This window comes from Toxotes jaculatrix, chromosome 2 (assembly GCF_017976425.1).
Source record: "Toxotes jaculatrix isolate fToxJac2 chromosome 2, fToxJac2.pri, whole genome shotgun sequence".
NCBI lineage: Eukaryota > Metazoa > Chordata > Actinopteri > Toxotidae > Toxotes > Toxotes jaculatrix.
In genome coordinates, this window is record NC_054395.1 from 26,425,512 (window position 1) to 26,452,213 (window position 26,702).

Sequence of the window (26,702 nt, forward strand, 5' to 3'; positions counted from 1 at the left end):
ATAAGGTTTTGATGACCTGCTGCATCAAACATTGTAATAATAGCTTCCAGAAAAAGCCGGTGCTCCTATGGATCCGTCTTCTTTTTCATCCACCCCTTCCTTCTCATTCTCTCTATCAATCTGTTCATCTGTTCTAACCCCCTTGTTTTTTAATCCTCTTGTCTCTCACTCTTTCCTTCCATTTCATTCCACCATCCCTCTTTCCCTCACTTAGTTTCTCCCACACGTCCTCCTTCTACTTTCCACTCCTGTAGGCATCTATTTTAAGCCCTGCCACAGTAGTCTGACTGTAATGTTGTAAGGTTGAGGAGTCAAGCCAGCTTTAATGAGATATGGGGCTAATTATTGGCTTGTGTTTCTCCACTGTATTCCTGGCATGGGAGGGAGATGAGGATGGGGGGCTGTTCTACTACTAGCTTTCCTCTGCTAATGAATTGGGACAAATTCAGGGGGTGGGCAGGTAGAACAACTAGCCATGGAGAGGGAGAGGAAAGCATAAATACACATATGACTGGTTCATGTTTTAGCTTGTGTGCACAGACTTCTGTGCGCATTGGGTCTTGACCACCTGTATTACAAATGTCTTACATGCACTTATTGGAAAATGCATACTACATTCTAATATTGTAGGTGGTGTTTTTTTGCTCTAAATAGAATCTACATTGTAATATGTTCAGAAAATATAGTAAATGAATAAATCATGTATATTGACTTTTCAAAACATGCAAATACTTTCTGCACTCGTAATTTTTCACACAGGCACCTATTACTCTGCAGATTTGAATAATTCTATTAATGCTGGCACTCTGCTTCACTTGTAGACGGACCATGACGGAGATAATTTGCTACTCTGCCCCTTCTCTGTCCGGTGTCGGCCCGGTGCAGATCAGCGTGAGCGTGGACCGTGCCCAAATCAGGGAGAGCCTTACCTTCGAGTATATAGAAGACCCTACTGTCCAGCGTATTGAACCAGACTGGAGCATTGCAAGGTAAAGTCGTAATACTTGTTTTAATGGAAGCACACAGCACCACATACACTCCACAGACTGTACATGTGAGATATTATTTTATCCACATCTCCACCAAACACGTGTTGGCTTCTGCCCCCTCCCCCCAACAAGGATCTTAGCCCCCACCACCACCATTCAGAGCTTTAAAGCCAGCCTGTCCAGGCCAGTGGCAATAAGCAGACACAAGTCAATATTGCACTTTCAATTACTGTTCAGTTCCCTTCCAATTAGTCTGGATCTGATAGAACTGCCACAGCTTACAGATTGGAGAGGATGGGCACTGTTGAGACTGAGATTCTCCTATCAAATGCAGTGTTGATCCATCTGTTGAACGTCTTTGGCAGATAGATACACGTACACCATACACCACTAATTAAAAGGAGGAGAGGGATGAAAATGAAATAGGGGCTTAGTAGAACAATGTGCTATCAGAGGTGTGAGTCCGCAGCAGATGGCGTGGGCTTAGAGACGGAGTGCAGGGGACACTGCGGCAGAAGTGTGATTGCACAGAGAGAAAAGTGGATGGAAATGAAGGGAGACAAGAACTGGGGAAGGACATCGTATTAGCCATCTTTGTTTGCTTTTTTTATATCTATTCTTTGTATGTAGGAGACAGAAGAACCTGGGTATTAGTTTCTGAGAAGACCCACGTCTTCTCAGAAACTGGGAATCAAAACAAGATAGATAGATAGATACTGTGTTTAAACAGAGAGAGTGGAAAAGCAGTCAGTGTGTAAGTCTTATCTCCACAGTCGCTGAGTATATCATTTAATGAACCTATAGACAGTGCAAGGTCCATCTACAATAACTCTTTCTCCACAGCACTGTAGAGAAACCACTGCTTAATAACACATACCCGTCCACCATTTATTATTGCAACAATTCCAGTCTGGCATCTTTATTCAGCACGCTACAATGACAGGCGCAACAAGAAAAACAACAAACATCAACAGCAACCCAAACAGCTGCAGGGAGAGCCACACATCCAGCAGTTTCCCTCCTGCTTTGTTTGCGTGCTTTGTTTGTGCTGCTGTGTTATGAAGCCCAGGACCACCACTGCATCCTTATATGCTTGAGCTGCCTTGTTATTTCAAAACGCAAATCTGCGCCAGCTGATTGTAGCCAGTGAAGTCAGTTAAAAAGCATCTCTAATCATCCTCCACTCCAAAGGCTATTATCTCCCAAAAGAAACTGAGGATGAGAGTTGATTTGATGCATTCATTTTCAACTGATGGTGAACATTTTGAAGAGGTACATCAGGGTTGGAAAGTTTAGTTTAGAATTGCCTTTGGACATTTTTCTCTTTTTCTCTCTTTCTGATTCTATTGCATCCTATCTCTCTTCCTTTTTTCTGTCCTCTTGAATTAAAAAGAAAAAGATGATAAGCGGTGAGATGGGATTTGACAAACATAATTATCAAACCTGTGGAATGAACTCTGTTTTTTTCTTTGTCTTTTTCTACAGTGGGCACACCCCTCTAATGGTCACAGGAACCAATCTGGATGTGGTTCAGGAGCCCAGGATCCGAGTCAAGTACGCTGGCCGAGAGTCTGTTGATGTAAGAACCAATATACTGTCTTCACAGAGCTAGTGCTGCATGCGCACCAGAAAATTCTTCTCGTACATCTACTACTTACACATGCTGGATAATGTCTGCTAACTAGGTCCTGCTTGACTCGCTAAATTCTGCTATACAAGCAAGCTAAGTGATGTTTAGCTTGCTTTAGTGAGTGCTATCTCTGCTACCAGCCCCTCCAGCTCTCTATGCTTCCCTAACTTCTGCTTGAACCCAGTCATCTCAAGCGCTCCAACTAGCATCTGAATAATGCATCTGGCAGTGGTCTAGCGCAGTATTAAATTAAGAGTTTACTCTAAAGTTTCTTCAGGCTAAATCTCCGCTCCCCATCCCAGCCCCCACCTGCTAAACCCTGTTGTTCTTTTCCTTCCACACCAGTCGTCCTGAACCGCATTTTTCACTTGTTTCAGAACAAATAAGATTTTCAAACTATGGATGTACTTTTGCAGTAATGGAGCTGGAGGGCGGACAGTGGAGTGTGGAGAGGGCTGTGGGCAGGTCAGTGGGGGGGGGGGGGGGGGATGTCAGAGGTGTGCTTGATCGGGGGCAAGGAGGCTCCTAATGGCTTTCAATGGAAGATTAACTGCGGTCAGAAGTCTTTGGTCAGCATAAAGAGCCCTTGTATAATCAAAGTCTTGGCTGCGGGAAATCGTTACAAATTGCTTCTGAGCCCCTGTCCTGGGGGTCCTTGTTTAATTAAGAAGATGGGATTTGCTCTCCGTGGTCTGGGGAAAGGTGGGGAGGGCATATGAATGGACTAAAGGGGAGTGGGAAGGATAGCAAGTGAGAGGAATCAGTGGAAAAACAATAGTGCTCTGTGCCCAGTTCTGTCTATCGTATACACATTCTGCTTTCACACACACACACACAGTGTGCTTACACAACACAAAACATGCTCCAATAAAATAGTTCACAACCTTTTGGATTGAGATTTTCCATGATTATACATTTTAAATGTTTATTAATGTAACAGTATTTGTCAGCAATTGCTTTTCTCCAATAAAGACATAAACTGTAATTACAACTGTGTTAAATTATATCATCACTAAATATCTGTTTGTATGCCAGCATTCAGTTGTGGATGCTTCACAGGAGTATTTGAATTTGTTGACAAATACATTACTAAACCCTTATCTCTGCTTATAACTACATTATAGTATAGTATAATAATAAAAAAAAGGTTAGCAAAAAGTCTAAAAATATGCAGAATTTTGCACAGCAGAATTCAGATTTTCTTAATTTTAACCGTGGTAATCATCCTGTGACCCGTTACATTTATCTCGTGGTCCCATGTGAGGTTCCCGACCTCCAGCTGTGCCCTGCTGCTCTAATAAATGGTAAAAGCTCCAGGACAAAGATTTGCCCCAACATGCTTCCTCCACCTCTGCAGTAAACTTCCTGTCTCTGACATTACGAGTCTAAAACTGGCCTAAAGGGTCTGACTTGCTTAGTGAACGTTCCTCTACTTAAGATATATAACTCTGCCCTGGGCTTTTTGTGCTTCAGTGTTTCCCCATGTAAGGACACTGTTTCCCTAAAAGACCTTTGTGAGTTATGAAAGCCTCATAATTACAAGTAAAAGACAGGTCTCTGATGCTGTTTTATGTTTAGAGAAAAGAAAACACATTTGAGCAGTGAGAGAATCCTGCAGACCTGGCAAAATGGGATTTGACTCGCGTGTGGGTGCCGTGCTGTCTGATTTGTCAGTTTCTGCATCTTTGAAAGAGAGTTGTTCGTCTCCACCCAGCCTCGTCTTATAACTCCCCACCTAGCGCCTTGCAAAAGAAGCCTATGTCACTGTCTCGATTGCCCTCACAGCCACAGAGAATGAATTTCTGTTAAATGCTAAGGTTACAATTACTCATCCTTCATCCCATCTCCCGACTCTACCCCTTTCCCCTTTTGTCACTGGAGGAAGGCAAACAGCAGAGCAGCCTATAGCAATAAGAGCTGCTGTCTGTCAGCCAGCCTTCAAATGATCACCTGTCTCCCACTAAATTGCTCCTCTTCTTTCCCTCCCTTGTGTCACCTGCACGGATTCACAAAGAAACCACGAACGGGGGAAAAAAAAGACAATTTACTCTGTGAAATGTTCTGTATCTGTCACCAGATTCACAATTGAAACATTTATCATAATCTTGATTAAAGCTAAGAGGGTTATTTTCCAGCTCCAGAACATTTCCCTGTCCCAGAAAGATTTCATCTACTGCATTTGCCACACTTAAGAAACCTGGACTGAGTGTCAGGCTTGGCACAGTAGTTGCATTTGCCAGGCTTCTATCACTTCCAGGCTTCTATCACTTCCAGGCTTCTATCACTTCTAGCACTTCAGGCTGATGGTATGAGCAGTGCTGATCAATGCCGTGGGCCAGGTTTGTGTGCATCTGTCTTACAATGCCATACATGTGGGTCGTGGGTCGTTGAATCATCATGGCATCTTGGGTGTCCACAGTATGGAGGGCCAGTGCTGTTTCCTAGCTTAAATGCCACACAGACCTTGTATGGCGTAATGGCAATATACTGCCAAAATCTGAGAGCGCAAATGAGGTCAGCTCAAACAGTGTGTGAGAAATATTGCAGCCTGGAAGGTGAAAGCCATGCTTTTATCATGTCAATATTGGCAGCGTGTATATATCTGTATCTGTATTTATACCAAAATAAACAATATAAAATTAACTACAGGATCCAAGTGGTGTTGCTGTGCCAAGCTGTCTAAGATGACGAACCCGCTCAACCAGTTAAATTTAGGGATAAGGTGCTGCTTCAGGTTCTGTATGCACTCAAAACATGGTTCACTCCTTGCAGGCTACAATATTAGTCACGTGAGCAGAGATATTGTGTGTGTGTGTGCGTGTGTGTGTGTGCGTGTGTGTGTGTGTGTGTGTGTGTGTGTGTGTGTGTGTGTGTGTGTATGCTGTGAAAGCTCTCACAAAAATATTATGCATGTGCGGCTGTTTGAGTGGTTGGATCTCATTTGCACTTGCGGATTTAGACCATATAGTGCCGTCATAGTGTGGATGGATCAGAGCTGAAGTTAGAATTAATGCCAGAATTAGCAGTTGGTTGGAACAGCAGGCAGGCAGGCAGGAAAATAGACAAAGTGTAGGAGTAACAAAGTACAGGAACAGTAAAACAGCCAGTGACTAGCTATCAAATGTTAGCCTCCAGATGACCTTTGACTCTGTGACCCCTTCGCACTTCTCCTACACGCATCTCCACAGCCAGGCCGTCTTATCCCTTATTTACTCTCCTCTCTGGCTCTCTCTCTCTCGCACCCTCTCACTACTACCCTGGCCAGAGACCTTTGAATGGTTGAGTGGGCTTTAGCAGCACAGTAGATCATGGTAATGTATTCAGCCAGAGGGGCTGGAGTGTTACTGCCTTAAAACACCCTGGCTCCGTCCAACACTAGAGAAAGAAGACAGATGAGGCCAAGATTCCAATTATTTCCTCTATCTGTTGACCTCAGTCCACTTTATCAATGCTGAACAATGTGTAGCTTCTCCCTCCACATGCCCTAAAGGAATGGATGTACCACTGTATACTCACTGTGTTTGGCAACATACAGAATTTTTATTTTTTTGTGTGATGTGCTAGATACAGAGATACATAATGTTGATTGGAATCTGTGCAGCGTAATGTCATGACTGCACATTGTAGAATTCTGCTGAGAAGTAGGTGTTGTGGTGGTAAATCTCATGATTCAGTTGGGTATTTCAGAATCCAGTAATCCTTATAAAATCCTTTTGTAGTGCCAACAGAATGAAGTATAGATTAATAAAAAGTAATTAATGTCCATTTATTGAAAGGTAGAAGTCATGCAAAAGTGTCATAGTGTTTTGAAATATAGCCTTTTTTTTTTTTTTTTTTTTGCCCCACCCGCAGAGGAAACCAAATACCCCACTTTTTTTTTTTTTTTTATCAAATCCCACAATGTCCCCATTTACCCATCAGCATTTACTCGCTCAAGCAAAACATCCTACATGATAGGAGCTGCTTTCCATCCTGACAGGATTCAACGAAGGAAAGGATTTATTTCAGGAAGAAAAAAGAGAGAGAAAGTGAGGACAGAGTAGAAAAAAAATCCACAGTATCCATCTCAGGCAGAGCAGATGGTAGTCAGAACTGTACTTGACTTGCAAATGCCTTGCTGTTCCAACGTGACAGTCACAAGGATGCTGCCGGAGCATCTGGGCCTGTCTATGCAACATGTCACCATGCCAACAGCAAGAAAGCAGCCGCATCAAACTTAACTTGAACTCGTATATCTGTTAGACCTTTGATTCCTATGTACTGATCATAAGATCAAACGGTACGAGCGGGTAAAATGAAATTATCTATTCCTAAATGCTGTAAATACCTTATGGGAAACAAACATCATTAATCATTCATTCATGATTCATTCACTGTCTTTTCTACAAAGCAGTGAGTAAGTGTTCCACTGTGAACAACACTGTGAACATACATTGTTTTAATAGTTATTTTGTTATGGGTATGGCTTCTATATATGAGCGTTTGAATTTTAGAACAATGCTGTTCAAATTTTATTTGTCACTTCTGGCTTAAAGTGAAGTGTGAGCCCATCCATTGGAAAGTCTCTGCAAAATTTTCATAAACTCTCATCACTTCTTGCAACTTTTCAGTGGTTAATGTGATTTCACAGAACCTAAACTTGGTGAAAGTATGTCAGGAGTCCTATCTTGTTGTGCTATCTATTTTTAAAAGGGCTTATCACCTCGCTCTTGTCATGCGTTGCTACAGTAGCTTGTAAAGTGCGAATTTTAAAGAAAAATGTCACCAGACCAGCGAAAGCTGCTACAGAGCATTCAGGCCCTGTATTGCAGCTACAGACTGGTAGAGCTGTACTGCTGTAAATGTTGCTGTGACAGATGTAGCGTGTGAGTGTGTTTCTGTCACCCATACATCTGCATTTTTTGCTGACCTCCAGACAGCTGATTAGTTATATAGAGCTGAAATGGTTAGTCGATTAATCATTGAGTCAGTTGACAAGAAGTTAATGACCAACTATTTTGACTAAATCAAAATACTTTGCATTTTTCATGCAAAAGTATCAAACACTCTCTTGTTTCAGCTTCTTAAAATATGAGAATGTACTGCTTCTCTGTTTTATATCATATAATCATGTAAACTGAATATATTTGGCTTTTCGACTGTTGGTCAGACAAAACAAGACATTTGCCAGGCGTCGCCTTTGGCTTTAGGAAATGGTGTTTTCTAACATTTCACAGGCCAAAGAAAAATAATAACAATTAATGATTGATAATTAAAATAATCATCAGTTGCAGCCTATAATCATGCCCACATTATACACAGTATACTCAAGTTCTTGAATCTGAATTAATTTTTTTAGATTCAATGCTCTACATGATGAAAACACAGAAACACTTTATAATCCATATCCAAGAGCAAAGTAAGAAAGGAGATCAGTCCCCTCCTTCCACTTCTGCAGTCACACTCACGCAATTTGCCATGCACCATGCTGGCAAAATACAATTGGCGTAGCCTACACAGAATGAGTTTACATCGATCTCCCTGGCTTACTCCAGAGCAACAGACAACAGGTAGGAGGTGTGGTAGTCGCTAGCGTTCAGCAGCTTTGATGATATTTACCTCTAATTAAGTTTCTTCCCCAGAGAGGGAGCTGGGAGGGAGTGAAAGGAGATAAAAACCTCTCTGAGCAGAGTGCTGTGCAGCAATCAATCCTCTCCCCCCTTCCCTCTAGAGCTGAGCTAGGGAGGATGGATGGAAGGCAGGTCTCTCATCTGGGCAAACTGGAGAGAAGTAATAAAAGAGCCATAGCTCAACCTCTACCTGAGGAAACAGAGGTGCAATGCCTCCATCCTTTGTGTCCTCCAGTGTTTTTCAGCAAAGCAGGAGCAGCAATTTATTTTTGATTTTATGGAGGCTTCCTCTCCAATAAAGATGGATTTAATGACAGACAGTAAATCCTTTTCCCCCCGAAAAGAATGAGGATTTTATATGCCAATTATTAGGCGAGGGAGCTCCCTGCGGGGTTCATGTTGATACCAATGTGTTTCAGTTAAGATCACACTTTAGGTTATAACAAACAGAGGGCTTTACAATGGATCAGCTTGAAACTTGGTGTTTTATTTTGGAGCCAGAGAAAAAGAAAACCAAACATCTTAGCTGTGCTGAACTGTCTAAGTTTATCCTGGATGACTGAATCGCATTTCATGTTCCATTTCAGGGCGCTCAGGTTATCACAGCGTGATGTGTAGACTGTTTGAGTGCAACACATTCCCAATAGCGTCTGAAAAAGTGGATTTTCTCAAACATTTCCCTCTTGTTTGTTCATTCTCCTTAGGTGTGTAAAGTATTGAACACCACCAGTATGAGCTGCTTCGCCCCCTCCCTCATGGCCGAATACCATCCAGGTTTGGACACGGTAAAGCACGCAGACGAGTTTGGGTTCATCTTCAACAACGTCCAGGCGCTGCTGGTCTACAACAACACCAACCTCCTCTACTACCCGAACCCTTACTTTGAGCCCCTTAGCACCACTGGAGTCTTAGAGCAAAAACCAGGATCGCCCATCATCCTCAAGGTATAGGAAATAATATTAGTATGTATTTAAATCCTCAGACCCATTATTAGTTCAACCCCCACAACAGACCTGTCACAGCGTCCTTTGGAAAGACACTGACTCCATTTCTTTCGCAATCATTGTTACTCTAGATGTGAACATCAGCTAAACGTATATATTTATATTTTTTGTTTCATTTTCTTTCATTATGTAGGTTTAAGAAGCTGTGTAACCTGAATTTGTTGAGGATCATAATCGAGTCGTTGGTCCTGGTTGCCAGCTGTTCCCACTTAGTGCCATTGTGAAATATATCACCTTGTTTGATCTCAGCATGGAATCATATTTGGCCCCAGCTGTGCCCAAACCTAGGGATCTAATTTACAGTGTATTTAGGTGACATGCTTGCTCTGTGGGTTTTTAAAACTGTCTGATTTCCACTGTGCCATGCGTGTGTGTGTGTGTCTGGGTTTTTCCTCCTAATTTCACCCCTCTGTCCATCTCCACATGCCCACAGGGCAGAAACCTGGTTCCCCCAGCATCAGGAGGGGTGAAGCTTAACTACACGGTACTGATTGGAGAGACTCCCTGCTCTGTCACTGTGTCTGAAAGCCAGCTGCTGTGTGAGCCACCCAATCTCACTGGACAATACAAAGTTATGGTCAGTATGTGTGTGTGTGTGTGTGTGTGTGTATGTCTTTGTGCATTTGTTCGTGTCTGTCTTCCTAAATATCTCTCCCACCCTGTTTCCATCTATCTATGTGTTTGTGATTTCTTCTTCATAATAGTTGGCCTCTAAACTCCATTAGTCGTTCTCTTATCATTGTTCATTCAGCTGAAGGAAAGGGGTCAAAGGGAGAACAGCGTGAGTGTACTATAGCTGTCAAAATGTTCTGCCAGAATCCACTGCAATTATTTTTAGTTGCCCGTTCGCTCATTGAGTGCAAGCCCGGGACTATTTCCCTCTCAACGTCAGTGTGTAGGTGGCCGCATGTGTTTGCACTCGGTATCAATTTCAACAGACAATATTTACCTGTGTTTTGGCAGGATTTCTAAGACTTGGCTTATGCATTGCCGTATATCACTTATCATGTGATTGATCTCACAACCACTGATCGTATTTGTTGAACTATGAGTAAATTATGCTTCGCACCTTTTGTGTTTTAGTTTTAATGATTTTCTAAACTACATGGTCGAGTGAGATGGGGTACTCTTCAAATAACGCAGATGACAAAAGATCAATTGTGTGATTATGTGTGTTTGTGTCTTTCTACAGGTTCAAGTAGGCGGTCTCCACGTTTCTCCTGGCGCCGTCAACATCATGTCAGACAGCCTGCTGACCCTTCCAGCCATTGTTAGTATCGCCGCCGGTGGAGGCCTCCTCCTCATCATCGTCATCCTCGTCCTCATCGCCTACAAGCGGAAGTCACGTGAAAATGACCTCACCCTCAAGCGCTTGCAGATGCAAATGGACAACCTGGAGTCACGGGTTGCCCTAGAGTGCAAAGAAGGTTAGTGTTTGAACAGTAAGGTCAACCAAGTGACCAAGACCAAGTGTGAGGGGGACTGTGTAGCAGCCTACTGTTAGATTTCAGACTGTAGAGTGAGGATGATTATGGGTCTACTTTGCGTGGAATATCCATTTACAGCCAGTAATTTTAGAGGCTGCTCTGTCACTCGTGTAGTTGAATAGGGCTGGTGAACGCATTTCACTGTAATTTCATAAAAGGCACAAATGTGTATTTGTGCATATATAACAGTAAGTAAATCACTGGTTGTCTGTGTGTGTTAAATAATGCAGTGAAAATTTCTCCAAATCTAGGTCAGTGAGTCATGTACCACAACTCACACATTCAGCCAGTTAGCCTCGCATGTGACCTGTCTGGTCACGTAGTGAATCCTCACAGTTCTCGCTGCTTTCTAGTCCGCGTGCTGTGTACAGACTCGCACGAAAGTTGACACATGAATGCAGAGTTTCTAATTAGAGTGAACCCAGCCTCCTCCCAGCGAGAGACACATTATTTTTAGTGCATTTTATTCATGTTTTAACTGGAGGGGTAATTACACGCTTATATTTTTACGAGATGTGTGTTTCGGTTACCTGTGTAAATGTGCATGTGTTTGTGTGCAACTGTGTTTTAGCCCCGCACAAGTGACCAATGAATGCCATTAAAGCGTTTTATCCCATGTTGTCACTGCAACCGTGTCTGACACACTGCAACTTTGAAACACACTCCTCCCTTGTGGCTCAGGGTTAAAAGAGGGCACAGTAGTCCATCTAACCTTTGGACTTCTGCCCAGTGGGAGGGCCACAGATAACCTCAGGCTGACCTCCAGCTATCACTCCAAACAGCGGTTCAGCAAGACTCAGCGCTGCAGCATTCGGCCCTGTGTGAATGCTTCCAAATAAACACTGCTGATTGGCCCCTGATGTCATCATCGGGGTCATTACAGCCAATCACTGAGACAGAAATAGTGAAGTTTATGTTTGACAGCATTCAGGGGGTTTCATCAGCCAGAGAGGACCTTATTACTTATCCCCTCCAACTACCCCTGAGTGGCTCTTCTGGTGTTATTATGCCGTGGAAAAAAAAAAACCCTATTGCAGCAAAGTTCCAGAGTGGTCAAATGACAGACAGTTAGACAGACAGGCAGGCAGATAGACAGAGCAGGCAAACAGCGGGAATCAGTCATACACAGGCAGCCTTGGGAAAGGAGAAGATTAATGTTTTAACCATTAGCAGTGGCGAGGAATGTACTGCCCTGCGGGGTGGATTTAGATTGTACCTGGGTCCCTCCTTCTGAGTACATACACCCCTTGTGTGCCTCTAAGCCCATGTGTCGGTGTGTAAACCCAGCAGTCACAGGGGGCTAGGGGCCAGGAGGTGAGGGCTAAGACCGGTTGGAGATGGTGGAGTTTTGAGGAGGGTGTTAGGGGACTGCTGCTGCTCCTGTGATAGGCTGCAGACAGGGAGCCTCCCCAAGGGCGGCAAAGCAAAGCAACTGAGCCATGAGCCTGAACAGGAGTCAGTCAGGATGGAGCCAATTAACTAGTGCTCACCTGCAGCCTCACACTGAGATGACACACACTCTTCAGGGCCTTAGCTATAGCCAATTTACTGGCTGGTAGGTTAAAAATGGGTGGGAAGGGGCGGTGTGTGTGTGTTGTGAATGAGAAAGAGCGAGTTCTGTGTTTTTTAAGGGAGAGATGTGAAACGTTGAGTTTTTCTGACATGAAGACTATCTTGGGCTTTAGCTGTCAGTTTCATCATAATGGTAGTAAACAACATGAAAAAAAGAAGGATTCACTTATTTGGTCCCTGGGGATCAAAGAACAGTTGTATTTATAAGCTGCATGTCTCAAGTATTCCCTTAAACGGGTCTCTCATTTTTTGTTTTCCTTTTCTCCCAGCCTTTGCCGAGCTACAGACAGACATCAATGAGCTGACCAGCGACCTGGACAGAGCTGGTATCCCCCACCTGGACTACAGGACGTATGCCATGAGGGTCCTGTTCCCTGGCATAGAAGACCACCCTGTCCTCAGAGAACTGGAGGTAGTGAGAGACAGAAAGCAAGAAAGAATAGAGAAGCAGAGAAAAGGAGACTGGAAGGAAGATGACTGAAACACATAAGCAGCAAATACATTAAGAAAGGGCAAGAGAAAGTCAAACTGAAGTAAAAAGAAAGAGTGGTAGAGTGTGTTCGCCCTCACAACTCCCCCTGCAGGGGAACCTCCATAAGCAGCAAAGCGCTTGAGGGGATAAGGATACCAGTGTGCCACTTGTCCTTCCTACCCTCAGGTCTTACACACATACACACATATAGCTGATCGTGCTGGGCATCATAGATTCACACACACATATACACCTCACATGCAAGCTCTCTCATGGAAAACGGGGTCCCAGCACATGGCTATTTCATCCACCAGTGGCTGCAGCATGAGGAGTAATGAACTGAGTAATTCCCAGTCCTCAGGCAGGACTGTGGGTCCATCCGTTGGGGGAAAAACTGACTGGTTAACACTTTTCGCTCCTCTTCATGGGGGCCAGAGTACTGCTGGGAAATGAGTTTATTTTATGTGGAACACACAGAGTGGTTTCCACTATCGGGGATAAAGAGATTCTTCATGATAGAGTTCCACCTTTCTATTTGTATTTGTGTGTGAGGCAGGATGAGATTGCTTTATTGGGTAACGGTTAGGGTGAGGGGCGGTGGTTCAGGTCAGACTAGCCCTGTATACTAGAAGTCAAAGGCAAAGTCTCTTCACTTCTACAGTAAGTAGAATGAGTTAGACATTTTGTGTGTGACAGGTTTTTCTGTCAAAAAGACCCAAATTAGATCGTCAGTTCTATTCATATAGGCCAGTTTCACAAATCTGCCTACACTCGGTATCATGGATCACACCCTCTGTCCTTAGACATATCCAAACTTTTGAAGAACAGTGACGTGCAGTAAAACAGAAACAAATAAATTGAGTTCAGTCACTTAGGGATTGTCTTACACTGGCAAGTCATTTGACATTTGACTTGAAAGTGAAAAGGCAGCTAACCAAGAGCACAACGGTTTTTAACAGACCCAGGTCAATAATTGATTAAGATCTTCTCAGTTACTCACCATGAGTGGAAACTTCTGTCTGCCTGAAACATGAGTGAGGGTTTTGGTGCCTTTGGAAAAATCTTTACTTTGTGTGAGACAAGGTCAGGGTGGAAGTTGAAGAGCAATAGTCCAATTCAAACAAAATCCAGTTCATTATTATTCAAATGATTACTCACTAAATTAGTGCTAGAAACTTTTCAGCACTAACATGCAAATTACTCCTTTCCTGTTCTGTCCAGGTGTCAGGTAATGGCCAGCAGAATGTGGAGAAGGCCTTGAAGCTGTTTGGCCAGCTCATCAACAACAAAGTGTTCCTGCTCACCTTCATCCGAACGCTGGAAATGCAGCGTTCTTTTTCCATGAGGGACCGGGGCAACGTGGCCTCACTTATCATGACAGCCCTGCAGGGGCGACTGGAGTACGCCACCGACGTCCTCAAACACCTGCTGTCAGACCTCATCGACCGCAACCTGGAAAGCAAAAACCACCCCAAACTGCTGCTGCGCAGGTAACACAGCACACGTTAAGACATGCCGAGAATGACCCGTAGCAATATGAGGGCTTAGGGCAGCTGTTGCCTGCCACATTTAAAAGTGATTTATGCGATCTATTAATTAAACTGTAGGAGTTATATTTAAACTGAATATCGTTCCCCAAAAGCTTAAAGAAAAGTTTATTAAAAAATGTGATTAATTGGAATTAATGTTTGTGTTTTGACTTGTAAATTATTAAAAAAAGAACAAAAAATTTATTAATTAAAAAAATCCAAAAGTCTCTTTAATATTATATATGTTCATAAACAGAAAACGCCTTAACCCACAGTAATACTGTGTGCTTTAAAAAACTGTTTCACATGTTCATTCTGATTAAGTTCAGTCAAAAAGAATGAGCACATACTACATCACTATATATCCATTCATATGTGATCCTGTGCCCAGAGGATAGTTATGGAGATACCTCATTAAAAAAACATGTAAATAAGCGCAGGACTGTAGGAGGATGTTGACACATATGGACAGATAGATTATTATTTTATAGATAGATGAGGAATTATTTTGAGCTGTATGTTCTTTCCCCTTTTTCTTGTGGGTAGATGCAATCTGATTTTCCCCTGTGTTCCCATGTAGACACTTCACAGAGTACAGCTTGTAATGAGTGCTACAGTAACATCTACAGTATGCTGAGATAAACGCCGTGCGCTCTTCATGTCAGGAGAAACGTCTGAATTCTCTGCATAATTCCACGTTCTCTCTCGCACTCTGTCTCTCCGCCCTGCTCTCTCTCATTGCCAGTGTCAGTCTCACTTATCCTCCAGGCTCAGGCACTTTATAAAACATTCAGAGGCGGTTCAACTTAACTTTTTTTTTTTTTTTCCCTCTTTGTGTCTCCAGTGAACATTGTTTTTCCGGGGGAGTTGGGATGATGTGCTAAAACTTTAAACACCTGCTAAGTCCTTGCCCAAGTGTCCTCAGCTGCTTTGGTGGCTCTATATGTATAGAAACAGTTTAAAGGACCGATAAACAATTCCCAGCTCAATAGGAACAGAATGTACAAAGTACAGTCACTGTGAACTGGCGTTCTGAAAACCTGACGGCTCTATGCACAATTTTTGTGTGTGTGTTTATATGACTAATAAGCAGAGACAGTGAGAGCAGGCAGCTGCCACACTTTCAAACAATGCCTTCATTCTGATGTTAATGTTCCCTTAGTGTCTGTATTTGAAAAACCCACATTAATAGTCAGGGTAAATAACTGTCGGACGGAAAAGACAGACGCACAGAAGCAAACAGAGGAAGTAAGACTAAAGCTACACAGCGTCAAATGGACCCCAGATTAAGCAGTTATTTCATATGACAGCGGGGCCCGACGTCACCTCTAAGTTTTCATTATCCTCTCTTATTAGGAACACAGTGGTATGTAATCCTTGGGTCCTGCCGTTGCAGCCTGCAGGGCTAAATGTCCTATAGTTTTTATATTTCACTCCTCGTTTTTCTGAAGAATTTAAGGGATTATCAATTTGACATGGCTCTTTGCCGTTGTTGTCTTCCTCATCGCCTATTTAGAGAAAAGCCGACAGTGAAGCCAGCCAGCTGACTCACACACATGCTCAGACCCATACACGCGCACACACGCGTCTGTGATGATAGTCAAATTGAGCACGTCTCTAAGCGGTAATTGTGTTTGTGCAGGGCGTAGAGTGAGGCTGCTGGGCTGAGCTTTGTTGCCATTTTCCCGTTCAGTTGTCTTTTCTATTGGCTCTCCTCAGTCTATTATCTCATATAATAGGATAGTGAAATCCACGCTATTATGTTGGGTAAGACCTCCCTCTGTTTTCTGGTATTAATGAATTAGCGGAATTGTAAGCAGATCCTTGTGCTTTTTTTTTATAGTGTCCAAATGTATCTGCCTGGGTATTTGTGTCCATGTTGTGTGTGTGTGTTAGTATATGGTATACTAATGAGCTGAAGCAATGAATAAAGCTGTGTTGGCTACACTGGAATCCAGTGTTCTCTCAGTAGATGAGCAGAAGTAGGGGTCACTCTGTTGTTCTGAAGGAATTTTTAGTGAGCCTTACAGTCCCTGGGCAAAGTATACATGGCCATAGGAGAGAACCAACCTATAGGAAGAATCCCCAGGTCACCCAGTCCACTTCCTGTCCTCATTTATTTTACATTGGGTTGAAAGTGCATCCTGAGACACGTTTGAGTCAGAGCAAAGAGCTTTGCTTCTCTCACCGTTCTGCAGAGGGGAACACGTCCACAAGCTAGCATGCTCGGCCTTTTAAGAGAAAACCGCAATCACACAAGCATTGCGCACAAACATACAGAAATAGTTCCATCTGTCACTGTGTTTTAGCATGTTATCCTCATGTTCCCCCAGTGACCTGCAATAGTAATCAAAGTTTAATGTGTACGATGGAACCACATGGGTGTTTAGTAAAGGATAGGGCTGGCCACCTGTCTGTTATTGTCAACAAAACTATGAAAAGACCAAAACCGAGAAAGCATTAGTCCGTCTCTTTGTACTCCTCAGAATTTCCTCAGCCTGTCTGAATTTCCTCAGCCTGTCTGCGGCCCTCACTGAAAACATAAATGTTTAAAAACAGGGCACAAACATACTTTCATTTAAAAAATGAAACTGTATAACTCCTTAAAACACATGGGCAATGTAGTTTTTAGAAATCATTTTTCAAACAGGAATAAATAGCCTGTTTTCTTCTGAGTATTTACAGCAGCAGGGCGGTGTATGTGGAGGCTGACTCAAAAAAAAAAAAAATTACTTCGCCCATTTTCATTATGATAAAGGAACATGCCACACAGTGTGGCTTATTTGTGTGGGTTTTAATAATTTTCAGTCAGTGATGGGAGCCTGTGGCGCAGAGAAATAAGCTATATCAAGCTTTGGCTACACAAGCAATGTTTGTTAGTTGGGTACTAATTAATTATTGGTTTTGGACTCCTGACAGAACTTTATGAGAAGGAACGTATGCAATATCACTGAACTTATTCTTTGAAGACACAATTTAAAACAAGATTAGAACCTGTTGTCATTCTCAAGTTGATTGACAGGTACTTTAACACAAGTACTGACCCCAGACTTTAACAAGTTAACTGTCTTTGTTTACCATGAAAACTCTACAAGGTACCTTACTGTTTGTAGTAGTTGGAGTGTGTGTGCTATGTAATGCAAGTGTGTACAAGAGAGTGCAGATACAGTGTGTGCCCGTGGCAAATACGTGGCTACGACACAGCAGCAGTACAATGTGGCTGTTCCAGCAAAGCAAGGCGCCTTAATTATTGAGCCCCGTTCCTGCGGTGAGCTCCCCTGAGAAGATGGAGCACCACGCCATCACTAACCACAGCACAGAGGGAAAGGGGAGGACAGGAGGGAAGATGAGTGGAAAAATGAAGGGAAAGGCAGAGAAGCTGAAAGCGTCGTGGAGGTATGGGATTCCACGATGGAGTCAGACAACTAATAAACATATTAATTCAGCAAATTAATTGGAGGTTCTGAATGCTTTCCACTGAGAAATGTTCAAGTTACATGGGCAGCACATTAAAGAGGCTGCATGTAAGCTCGTTCTGATTAACATTATAAAACTGTGTCTCTGCCTGACTCTCACCATCTCTGTATGCCTCCAACATACCTTTATTTCTGTATTCCTCTCACACCTGCTCTGTCTCTCACACGGCAGATTATCTCCTGATAGGTTTTTTTTTTTCATATTTGAGTGGTTAATTGCTGATGTGCTATCTATACTTTATTGGGAGTGATAATATTAGATTAACTTATATCAGTCTACTGTCACTAAACTCTTAGCTTTATATAGTCCTAAATATAGATATGGCTGGAGTAATTTCAGATTTTTGATAAAAAGCGGTGTGGAATGAGGCGCTCTCGCCCAGTTTGCACGGCCAAAGGTAGACTCAATAAAATGGCTGTTAAAACGACATTCCTCCTCTTCACTCGTGTTAAGTGTGTGCCAAGATCTGATGGGTGCATTTGGTGACAGTAGATTTGACTCGTAGCACCTAACATGCTTACAGTAGTTCATAAATATGCAACAGGGATGCACTATGACATTCCCATTCATTTGAATTTCTGGTCCTTTCCTGAAAGAAGCTGAATGGGCTGAAGTGGTATATCATAGGATGAAAATGAATGCATGTGAAAAGCCCCACGGCAGATTAAACAGAATGCAAAACCAATCATTGTCATTTATTTGAGGAACTAGTTAACCGCAAAATGGTTACTGAGGATACAGCACATGCAGCAGGCAGCGGCTCGTGTTATTAGCTGAGCATAATGGTGGGCTGGTTGTGTTTGAATGCCAGAGGGCAGTTTGTATATGTTGTGCTGTAGTTGCTCCGTGGCCCTTTTTCCTATTATGCTCGGCTAAGTGCTAGATCCCATTACACCATCCATCATACCAGTCCGGTGAAAACAAATCATAGCATGTGCAGTATTTTTTGCCTTCATGCAGCAGAGATATAATATCCCCAGTCAGTTAAATATCTGGAATCACATTTGAAGGGTGGACTCATGTTCTTCTGAGGCTTGTTGTTTAAAAAAAAAAACAAAAAAACTCAGGTCTCCTTGGTATTTAAAGATTTGAGATGCCTTCTGTTTCTTTGTCTTGATAGGGAATGATTTTAGCTCGCAGACACTTACATTCTCCTAAAAGCTTTCTGAATGCAATCTGTAAGCCTTGACAATGTGTTTGATTTCCTCACTCTCCAGTGCGCTAAGTGGAACTGATGCTGCACATCATGGTGTTTGGATTGTGTTTTCCACCATTAGCGAAATACGTTCTTGCACTCACATCCCCTCTGTGCTCTACCTCTCCGGCTGTGCTCTGCCTCTCTCAGTCCTCCCTCTCTCCTCATGTCTGTTGTCACTTTGCTGCATTTGTCCTCCTTCTCTGTCTGTCCATTATTACTGCAGCTCTTATGGTGTTTGATGACCACCAGGAGAACACCCTGGAATGGCTAGCCACTTCTTTTTGACATCACACCCTATTCTCTACTCGTCGTCCATCGTCTTCTTATGTTTTGCCACAGCCGCTCTCTTCACCCATTTTCTTTCTCTTCCTTCTCTTTATAATGTTCTTTTAATGGAATCACAGAACATTGCTTCTATCACCTTGAGACTTTTCAATCTTGTATTATTTTTCTCCTCAGCGTTTTTGTAATGAGATTTCCGCCCATGCAGAGCAATGGAGTACAGCGTTATTAAGAGAGCGAGTATTGTGTTTGGCATTAGTTTCATTGAAAGACATTCCACTGCCTGTTAATATAGCCTCCCCTCCACCCTAGCTGCCATTAGGAGACTAGAAATTGGGGGGGGTTAAACACCATGTGGGATAATGAAATGCTGATGTTCATTAATGAAACTCAATTAATAGAAAGAAGTAAGTGGAGGCAGATGAGGAGAAGGACAAGAAGGAAAGGAGAAGGAGGAGAACAAAGTACGTCTCCCCCCCGACATTCAAAAGGAGAGATATTAAGGGGGAGTCAGCACAGCCCCCGCACAAAAGGCTTTATTTGACTTCCTTCTTCGGGACTTGCTGAGCTTATTAAAATGCTTAATAGGTTCCATTAACTTCTAACACACTCAAGTCTCATGCAAGCTGGGAGGGGCACATGGTAACCGGATGGGGGTGGGGGCAGTTACAGAGGGATTTGGGGTATTGTCCAAAACAATCCGCAATGTATTTAGGTTTATTCAGCGTGAAAACACAGCCCCAGGCACTCGTGTTGGCTCCTTATTATGTTTATGAATGGTGACTTTTTGTTGTGCATCATTTCGAGGTTGAACATGTGAATACTGAACATGTGTATCTTCCTTTCTTTATGTATGTATACCCTCACCTTTGTGTTTGAATATGTAGGAATGATGAGAAGCATAGAGCTTGTTTATGTGTGCCACTGTTGTAGATGCAGTCACACACGCGCACATGCTCAGGAGTGTGCGTCGCCTTAGCTTTTAGCTTTTCAGCAATGTTTGTTCTCCCATCCTGTAGCTGAAACTGGGTGAACTAATCTGCATCTTCCCTCCCCCCTGCTGGCACATCGTACTTGAAATAGGCTGTCACCCAGCTCTCCATCCTCTCAACGAGCTGCCATTGGACTGGCCAGCAGTCTCGTCCGCAGAGGAATTGCCTCCAGGCGTGGGAGACAACATCACAACTCAGCCACACATCATTCAAAACAAAATATAGCCTCTGCTCCACTGTCCTGCAGCTGAAGGGAAGTTCTGTGTTCGCTTGTAAAAGAGGAAAGAAAAGAAATCTCTCACTCTTATATATCTCAATTTAATGAGACAGAAAGAGTGACTGACACTTTTTCTAGTCTCAGTGACTAGAAGTTTCACTGCTGTAACCTCCCCTGGCTCAAACAATCCTTCGGGGACTTCTGCCTCGGTCCCAGACTCTTGCTTACAGCCCTCAAACACGACTTAACGCAATTATCTCCATAATAGTCATAATCTCCCTTTAGGTCCATTCAGAGCCTGAATAGGTATAATCATCTCCAGCACTATTTAGCTCTGAGGAGACGGAAGCCTTCCAGCTTGTCTTTAATACCTGGCTGCTTCAATTCCTGCTAATCCCTAGTTCAGCACAGTGTGCTGTAAGGCCCCTCCATCATATCCACCAGAGTAATCACAGTAATTTCCTGCTACATTAAGAGGGTCATTTTTTTTCAATGCCATTGCTATTTAAATTGGCAACGCTCATGTTCAAGCTGATGAGGAGTGATCATTTGCGGCCAGGTGACAATCACAAGCTGTCACACTCTTGCAAACAGCAGAGTGGTCTATGGGGCACTTTACCATGGCATGTTAACTTGTGATTAGTGAGTGTAGCAGCTATGTTAGAGCTAGCGGGAGTAACGGCAGTGATAATGGTGTGGACCAAAAGCTGGCTGGTTTAAAAAAAAAAAAAAATCCATTTCCAATCCGGAGCAGCTTGGTGTTGGCGCCTTTTCGGGCAGCATTTTTAATTCTGTCTTCATGCAGACTTGTGCAGCAGTCAAACAGAGAAGGTGAAAGAGCAGGGCAGAACCGTTTTTTTTTTTTTTTCAAGATTAGGGAGCTTGCTGTTGCTATTCACTTCAGGTGCTTGTCCACATGAGCTGCACAGAGCTAACCCTTTCATCTATGCTTCATGCTCTTTAATCATTCCCACCTGGCTGCTTGGTATTCTGTCTTTTTTTAAGTCTAACTTCTGTTTCTCTAGTGTTCCATGATGGTGCTAATGAGGCAGATGGGGGATGTTTGTGTGCCATTCAGAGAAAGATATGAGCAGGAATCATAAAAGGGGGTAGACGCAGTCCTCTTGTGTGCTCTGTGGTAGAAATAGTGGAGAGGTCATTGCACGCTTGTGTGTTTTCATGCCCAATCAAGCCCAGCAGCAAGCTGTACCTCCATGTGTGATTGACTGAGAAGGGAAAGAGGGTAAGGGAGGAAGAAGAGAGGAAATGAGAGGAGAGGAGATCGTTTTGGCTGTGATCAGGCATTACCTGGCTGTGACAGCACTCGTCTCTCTCAACAGCTGAGGCTTGTCACAGCTGCTGATGTCCCGCTGTGTTCAACCACACGTGAATATGCACACACACACACACACATTTGCCAACACTCACATCCATGCATACTCAATCACACACTCATTTTAACAAGTGCACGCACACAAACCATGCACGCACACAGATGCCCTCTCTCTCCACTGCTCTGCTCTGCCCTGCTCACTCACTGTGACCACACAGTTGCAGGCAGTACCCAAGCAAAACCAGCTGCAAGATGCACCCACCCAGGATGCCAAGATAACCTCCCTCAAGTCTTGTTCATAGCCTCATGAATTATGGAACACGTCTATTATCTAAAAGTTTTGGAATATCAAGAGAAAGAATAGAGTGAAATTAGTTTTTGCTGTTTTTTCTTCATGTGATTTCAGAACAGAGTCGGTTGCAGAGAAGATGCTCACAAACTGGTTCGCCTTCCTTCTTCACAAATTCCTCAAGGTTAGTGCACCAAGCAACATGTGTAGTTTGTGTTTGTGTGTGTATGTTTTTATAGATACTAATATAAACGTATTTCGTGTGTCATATTAATTCGTTTTTTAAATTAAAAGTGTCATTGCACATTATCAGACATGTACCGTTTGTGGATTTGTAGGTGTTTTCAGTCTTGTGAATTTTTGTGTTTATGCTGTGATGTTCTCTCATGTGTGATTCTATTGGTTTGTATGTCTGTGTGTGTGTGTGTGTTCACAGGAGTGTGCTGGGGAGCCTCTGTTCATGCTGTACTGCGCCATCAAGCAGCAGATGGAAAAGGGGCCCATCGATGCCATCACTGGAGAGGCCCGCTACTCCCTGAGCGAAGACAAGCTCATCCGCCAGCAGATTGAGTACAAAACCCTGGTACGTCACACTCCATGAGGCACACAAGGAGTTTGCACAGAGGCACACAGATATAAATAAACACACAGGAAAACCCATGACACACATACTGTACAGTACAGGGATCTGTTGACTCAAAAGAATCTTGCTTTTACTTAAAAAGAAGCCAAACTGAGATACACACACAGACATGGAAACCCACACTCATATTTATTGCTATGGTAGTGGACCAGTAAAAACTGCAACGTCTCCTTCACAACGTCTTTCCTAATTTTACTTTTTTGTTGTTACTTTTTCACCATAAACCGTTTTTAAGATGACGTAGTTGCGTCTGCTGTGCTGGGTCTCTTCCTTCCTGTGTGGGAAGAAAATTAACTAATGATCCCACAGGCTCCAGTGTTGGTCCAACATCAGGGTAGGAGGCTGTGGAGATTGGAACACACCAAACAGACCCCTCTACACATACACACCCACGCACACCCTCACACACACACACACACACACACACACATGCACACAGAGAAAAAAACACTCACACAGCCAGCATGTGACATGACAATGCTCTGATTGCTCTGACTGGGAATTTGGCTCATTACGTGCTAATACCCCGGCAGAGCTGGAAATTGGTGTCCCGCCGAAGGTGTGAAATTAGATTTTGGGATGCCAGCGAAAGCGGAAATGGTTTCTCAAAGCTCCTGCCATGCTCCAAGGAGACTCTAATGAGGGCGAAGCCTCAAGCTGTACTCAAGTCGGGCAGTAACAGGACACCTCCGGCCTCTTCCTCTGCTCCCTCGTTTCCCTCTTTGATTGTTCTCTCTTGTTCTCTCCTATTCTTCCCACCTGAACAATCCAGATCCTGAACTGTGTGAACCCAGACAATGAAAACAGTCCGGAGATTCCAGTAAAGGTGTTGAACTGCGACACCATCACCCAAGTAAAGGAGAAGATACTAGATGCTGTTTACAAGAACATGCCCTACTCTCAGCGGCCGCGTGCTGTGGACATGGACCTCGGTATGACACAAACACGCACACACACAATCCAGACACTCACAGATGCAGTTGGCAGATGTAGAGTCCTTCATACCCACTGATTAATGTATCAGAGAGAAAGAACCTAGCCATGTGTACAGATTATCAGTGCATTAGTGTGATAAAAGCTGTGTTCCAGCAACCGAGCCAGGCACTGTGCTGCTGCCAGGCCTTCTATCAAACTGACTGACAGTGTGTGGTGCATCCCTCCGTCTGGCTGCTTTCGCTGCATGGTCGCGCCAGTAAGACACAGTAGATTGAGACAGAGACGTGCATGTGTCTGTGTGTGTGTGTGTTTGTGTGTGCTTCTGCGTCTGTGACGTGGCTGGCTGGCTGACCCAGGTAAGAGCTGACAGACGGGCTCGCCAGCCTCATGCCGGGCTCCACTCCCACGCAGTCTGCCACTTCCATCCTCGCCTGTCCGTACCTTGCCTCCCATTGCCATGTCCCTCTCATTTTCTCTCACTTCACATGGGTGGAGAGAACAAAACCCCCGTCTGCTTACTGCAAATCAGCACATCATACATCACTCCGCAATATGGCTCTCTGTCCATCCACTGTCCTCTCTCCTGTCCATTTCTCACACTTTCCCTGGTGCCTTGAAAATAATTGAGTGTGTGCGTGTGTGTGAGAGTCTGTACTTGTCTGTATGTGCCCAGGTGTGACTGCATTTGTGTCTTTTATTTTTTTGCTTCTTTCTGCAGTAGGTTAGACAGTATTTGGAGGATGTTGTGCCGAGCAGGGATATCATGTGGTTACCTGGCAAAGGCACAAAGTAATAAAACCCAGTCAACAGAGTAGAAAATCAATGATCACTCCCAGCATGAGAGCCACAATGGCTGTCCATGTCCCCATCAGTACCCTTATTATCATTTCATTACCCCACAACAAGCCGTCAGCCGCTGCCCTCCACCAGCACTGCTTATAGCTTCCACCTGTTTCCCCCTGCTTCCTATTTTTTTTTCTTCTGAAAGGAGGTGATTTTCTCATAGATCGCTTTTCATCCTGTCTTGTCTGCTCTCCTCTTCTCTTCTTTCTGACCCTGACGGGTCGACTGCTGCGTATGCTAATGGCACGCCATCTCTACGACACAAGTACCAATTAAAGTGCGCAGCCTGCCTCCATATATCTTGAAATTGTTCGTGTGTAATGTTTAATTAAGATGCATGTCAATCCAAGTCTGTGTGAGGAGTACACATGCCGAGAGCTGTACAAGAAAGTCAGCTGTTGGTATCTACTCGTTTGGATAATGTGCGCAGAGAGCTCTCTTTGGGAGCCGTGTAGGGTGATGTTCCACCAACTGAAAGCCAAATGAGGTTTGAAAGAAAAGCGTTTTAATAGTTTGTTTTGTGTCATAAGTGAGTCATGCTTATCTTAGCAGAGTTCATGATTGCCCTGCGAGGTAACTGGTTGTGCAGGCACTGCATAAAGCACACAACAAATGATCACGCTTTCTCTCCATTTGATTCAGAACACGTCCATCTTGTACACATGGTGGTTTACATATTTATATATTAAACACCAGTCCTCTCCACTCAGACCAAGATAAATGCCAATCTTTATGGTTCACTATGATGTACAAATTATACAGACAGTTGTGTATAATAGTGCACATGTGTGTGTTTGTGTCCTCAGAGTGGCGCCAGGGGCGAATGGCTCGTGTGGTGTTGCAGGATGAAGACATCACCACCAAGATAGAGAACGACTGGAAGAGACTCAACACTCTCATGCACTACCAGGTAAATACACAATACACAAAGGTTTTAGTGAAATGTTTTCCATAGTTAACTGTCAAACTTCACCTTTTTTTTTTTTTTTCTAAACCAAGAAAAGTCTCATTTTGGTTCAATTTCTGCTGTGGCTTTTATTATGGAAATTGTACCACATACCTTGCCAAAGTTTGATGTTTCCCGCTCTTGACTTTTAGGCAGCCAATTTTCAGCTCCTCATTTGCATGCCCATGCTTGGTGTAATCCAAGTGACTCACAGAATAGAGGACAATTACTGTACAGGTGGCAGGAGAGATGAACTCTCAGCATCTTAGCTGACATTTCTCCCCCCTCCCTCCCTGGAGAGAAGAGGCTGCTCAAGTCAGGAGGACAGAATCTCTCTCGTTCTCTCCTCTCTGCACCGTTGACTTCTATGTGGGCAACAATTAGTCCTGCTGTGTCTGCCTGCTTCTGTCTCTTTACATGTAGAACCTCGATTCACACCTCACAATTTTAGGGCCCATGGGCTTTTACCCGTTGCCCCCTGTTAAACAGAGAGAAAAGTAGAGAGCTAAAGTGGAGGAAAAGTGAGAACAAGAGAGAAGTTGTGCATTTTTCAGGAGCCTTTATGGCTGTTGAAATTGTAAATTAAAAAAATGAAGACCAAGAGGGAGTGAGAGGTAGCCAGAGAGAAATAATAGAGAGGAATAAAAGGAAAAAGAAAGAAACAGAAAAGGCAGAATGAGAAGGCAGCCATCTCCACAGGTCATGAATCTTTTGCAGCTCGTGCTCAGCCAGCTCTCATTAGTCAGCCATCTGCTTAAAGACTGCATGAGGCTCGATTCTGGGCTACCTGGTCAAGAGCAGAGGCTGGGACGGAGATGCAGCTGTGGCTGGAGTAGGACACCAGGAGATGCAGCTCCATCTATATGCAGAAAAAAAGGGCATAAGGTCTGGCAAGGCTCAGGCCCTCACACTGGGGGGGGGTCAGTCTGAACTCCTGCCCTAGCAGACCAAGCAGAATAATTTAACAGATGCAGGAGTCATTAGAAGAAGGGACTCATCACAGTGTCCTTCACACAGGACTTGGCACCCTGCATCTTCTTTCCCCTTTGTCTTCCCTCCCTTATCTGCCTCCTTTCCGTCCTCACCTTCACTTTCTCAAACTTGCTCTTTACGTTTTGGCCTTTTTACTTTTTTTTTTCCCTTGCCCATTTCCCATCCTTTTTCCCTTCTCGCCCACTGACGGGCATTGAGCATGTTTTTTTCCCCTTCATTTCCTCCTTTCTCCCTTTCTTCCTGCCTTGGTGCTCGGAGCAC

The 26,702-nt window shown here is 43.6% G+C and overlaps 1 protein-coding gene across 1 annotated transcript in view; it reads left to right on the forward strand.

Annotated features, from left to right (window-relative positions):
- Nucleotides 1-26,702, forward strand: part of plxna2 (plexin A2) — a 164,462-nt gene that overhangs the window by 122,524 nt on the left and 15,236 nt on the right. The window contains exons 16-26 of the mRNA XM_041050953.1: nucleotides 822-989; nucleotides 2,475-2,568; nucleotides 8,933-9,172; nucleotides 9,666-9,809; nucleotides 10,425-10,659; nucleotides 12,561-12,703; nucleotides 13,985-14,253; nucleotides 22,198-22,264; nucleotides 22,517-22,663; nucleotides 23,496-23,655; nucleotides 25,309-25,412. Coding sequence (XP_040906887.1) covers nucleotides 822-989; nucleotides 2,475-2,568; nucleotides 8,933-9,172; nucleotides 9,666-9,809; nucleotides 10,425-10,659; nucleotides 12,561-12,703; nucleotides 13,985-14,253; nucleotides 22,198-22,264; nucleotides 22,517-22,663; nucleotides 23,496-23,655; nucleotides 25,309-25,412 — 1,771 coding nt within the window. The remainder of the gene's footprint in view (nucleotides 1-821; nucleotides 990-2,474; nucleotides 2,569-8,932; nucleotides 9,173-9,665; nucleotides 9,810-10,424; nucleotides 10,660-12,560; nucleotides 12,704-13,984; nucleotides 14,254-22,197; nucleotides 22,265-22,516; nucleotides 22,664-23,495; nucleotides 23,656-25,308; nucleotides 25,413-26,702) is intronic.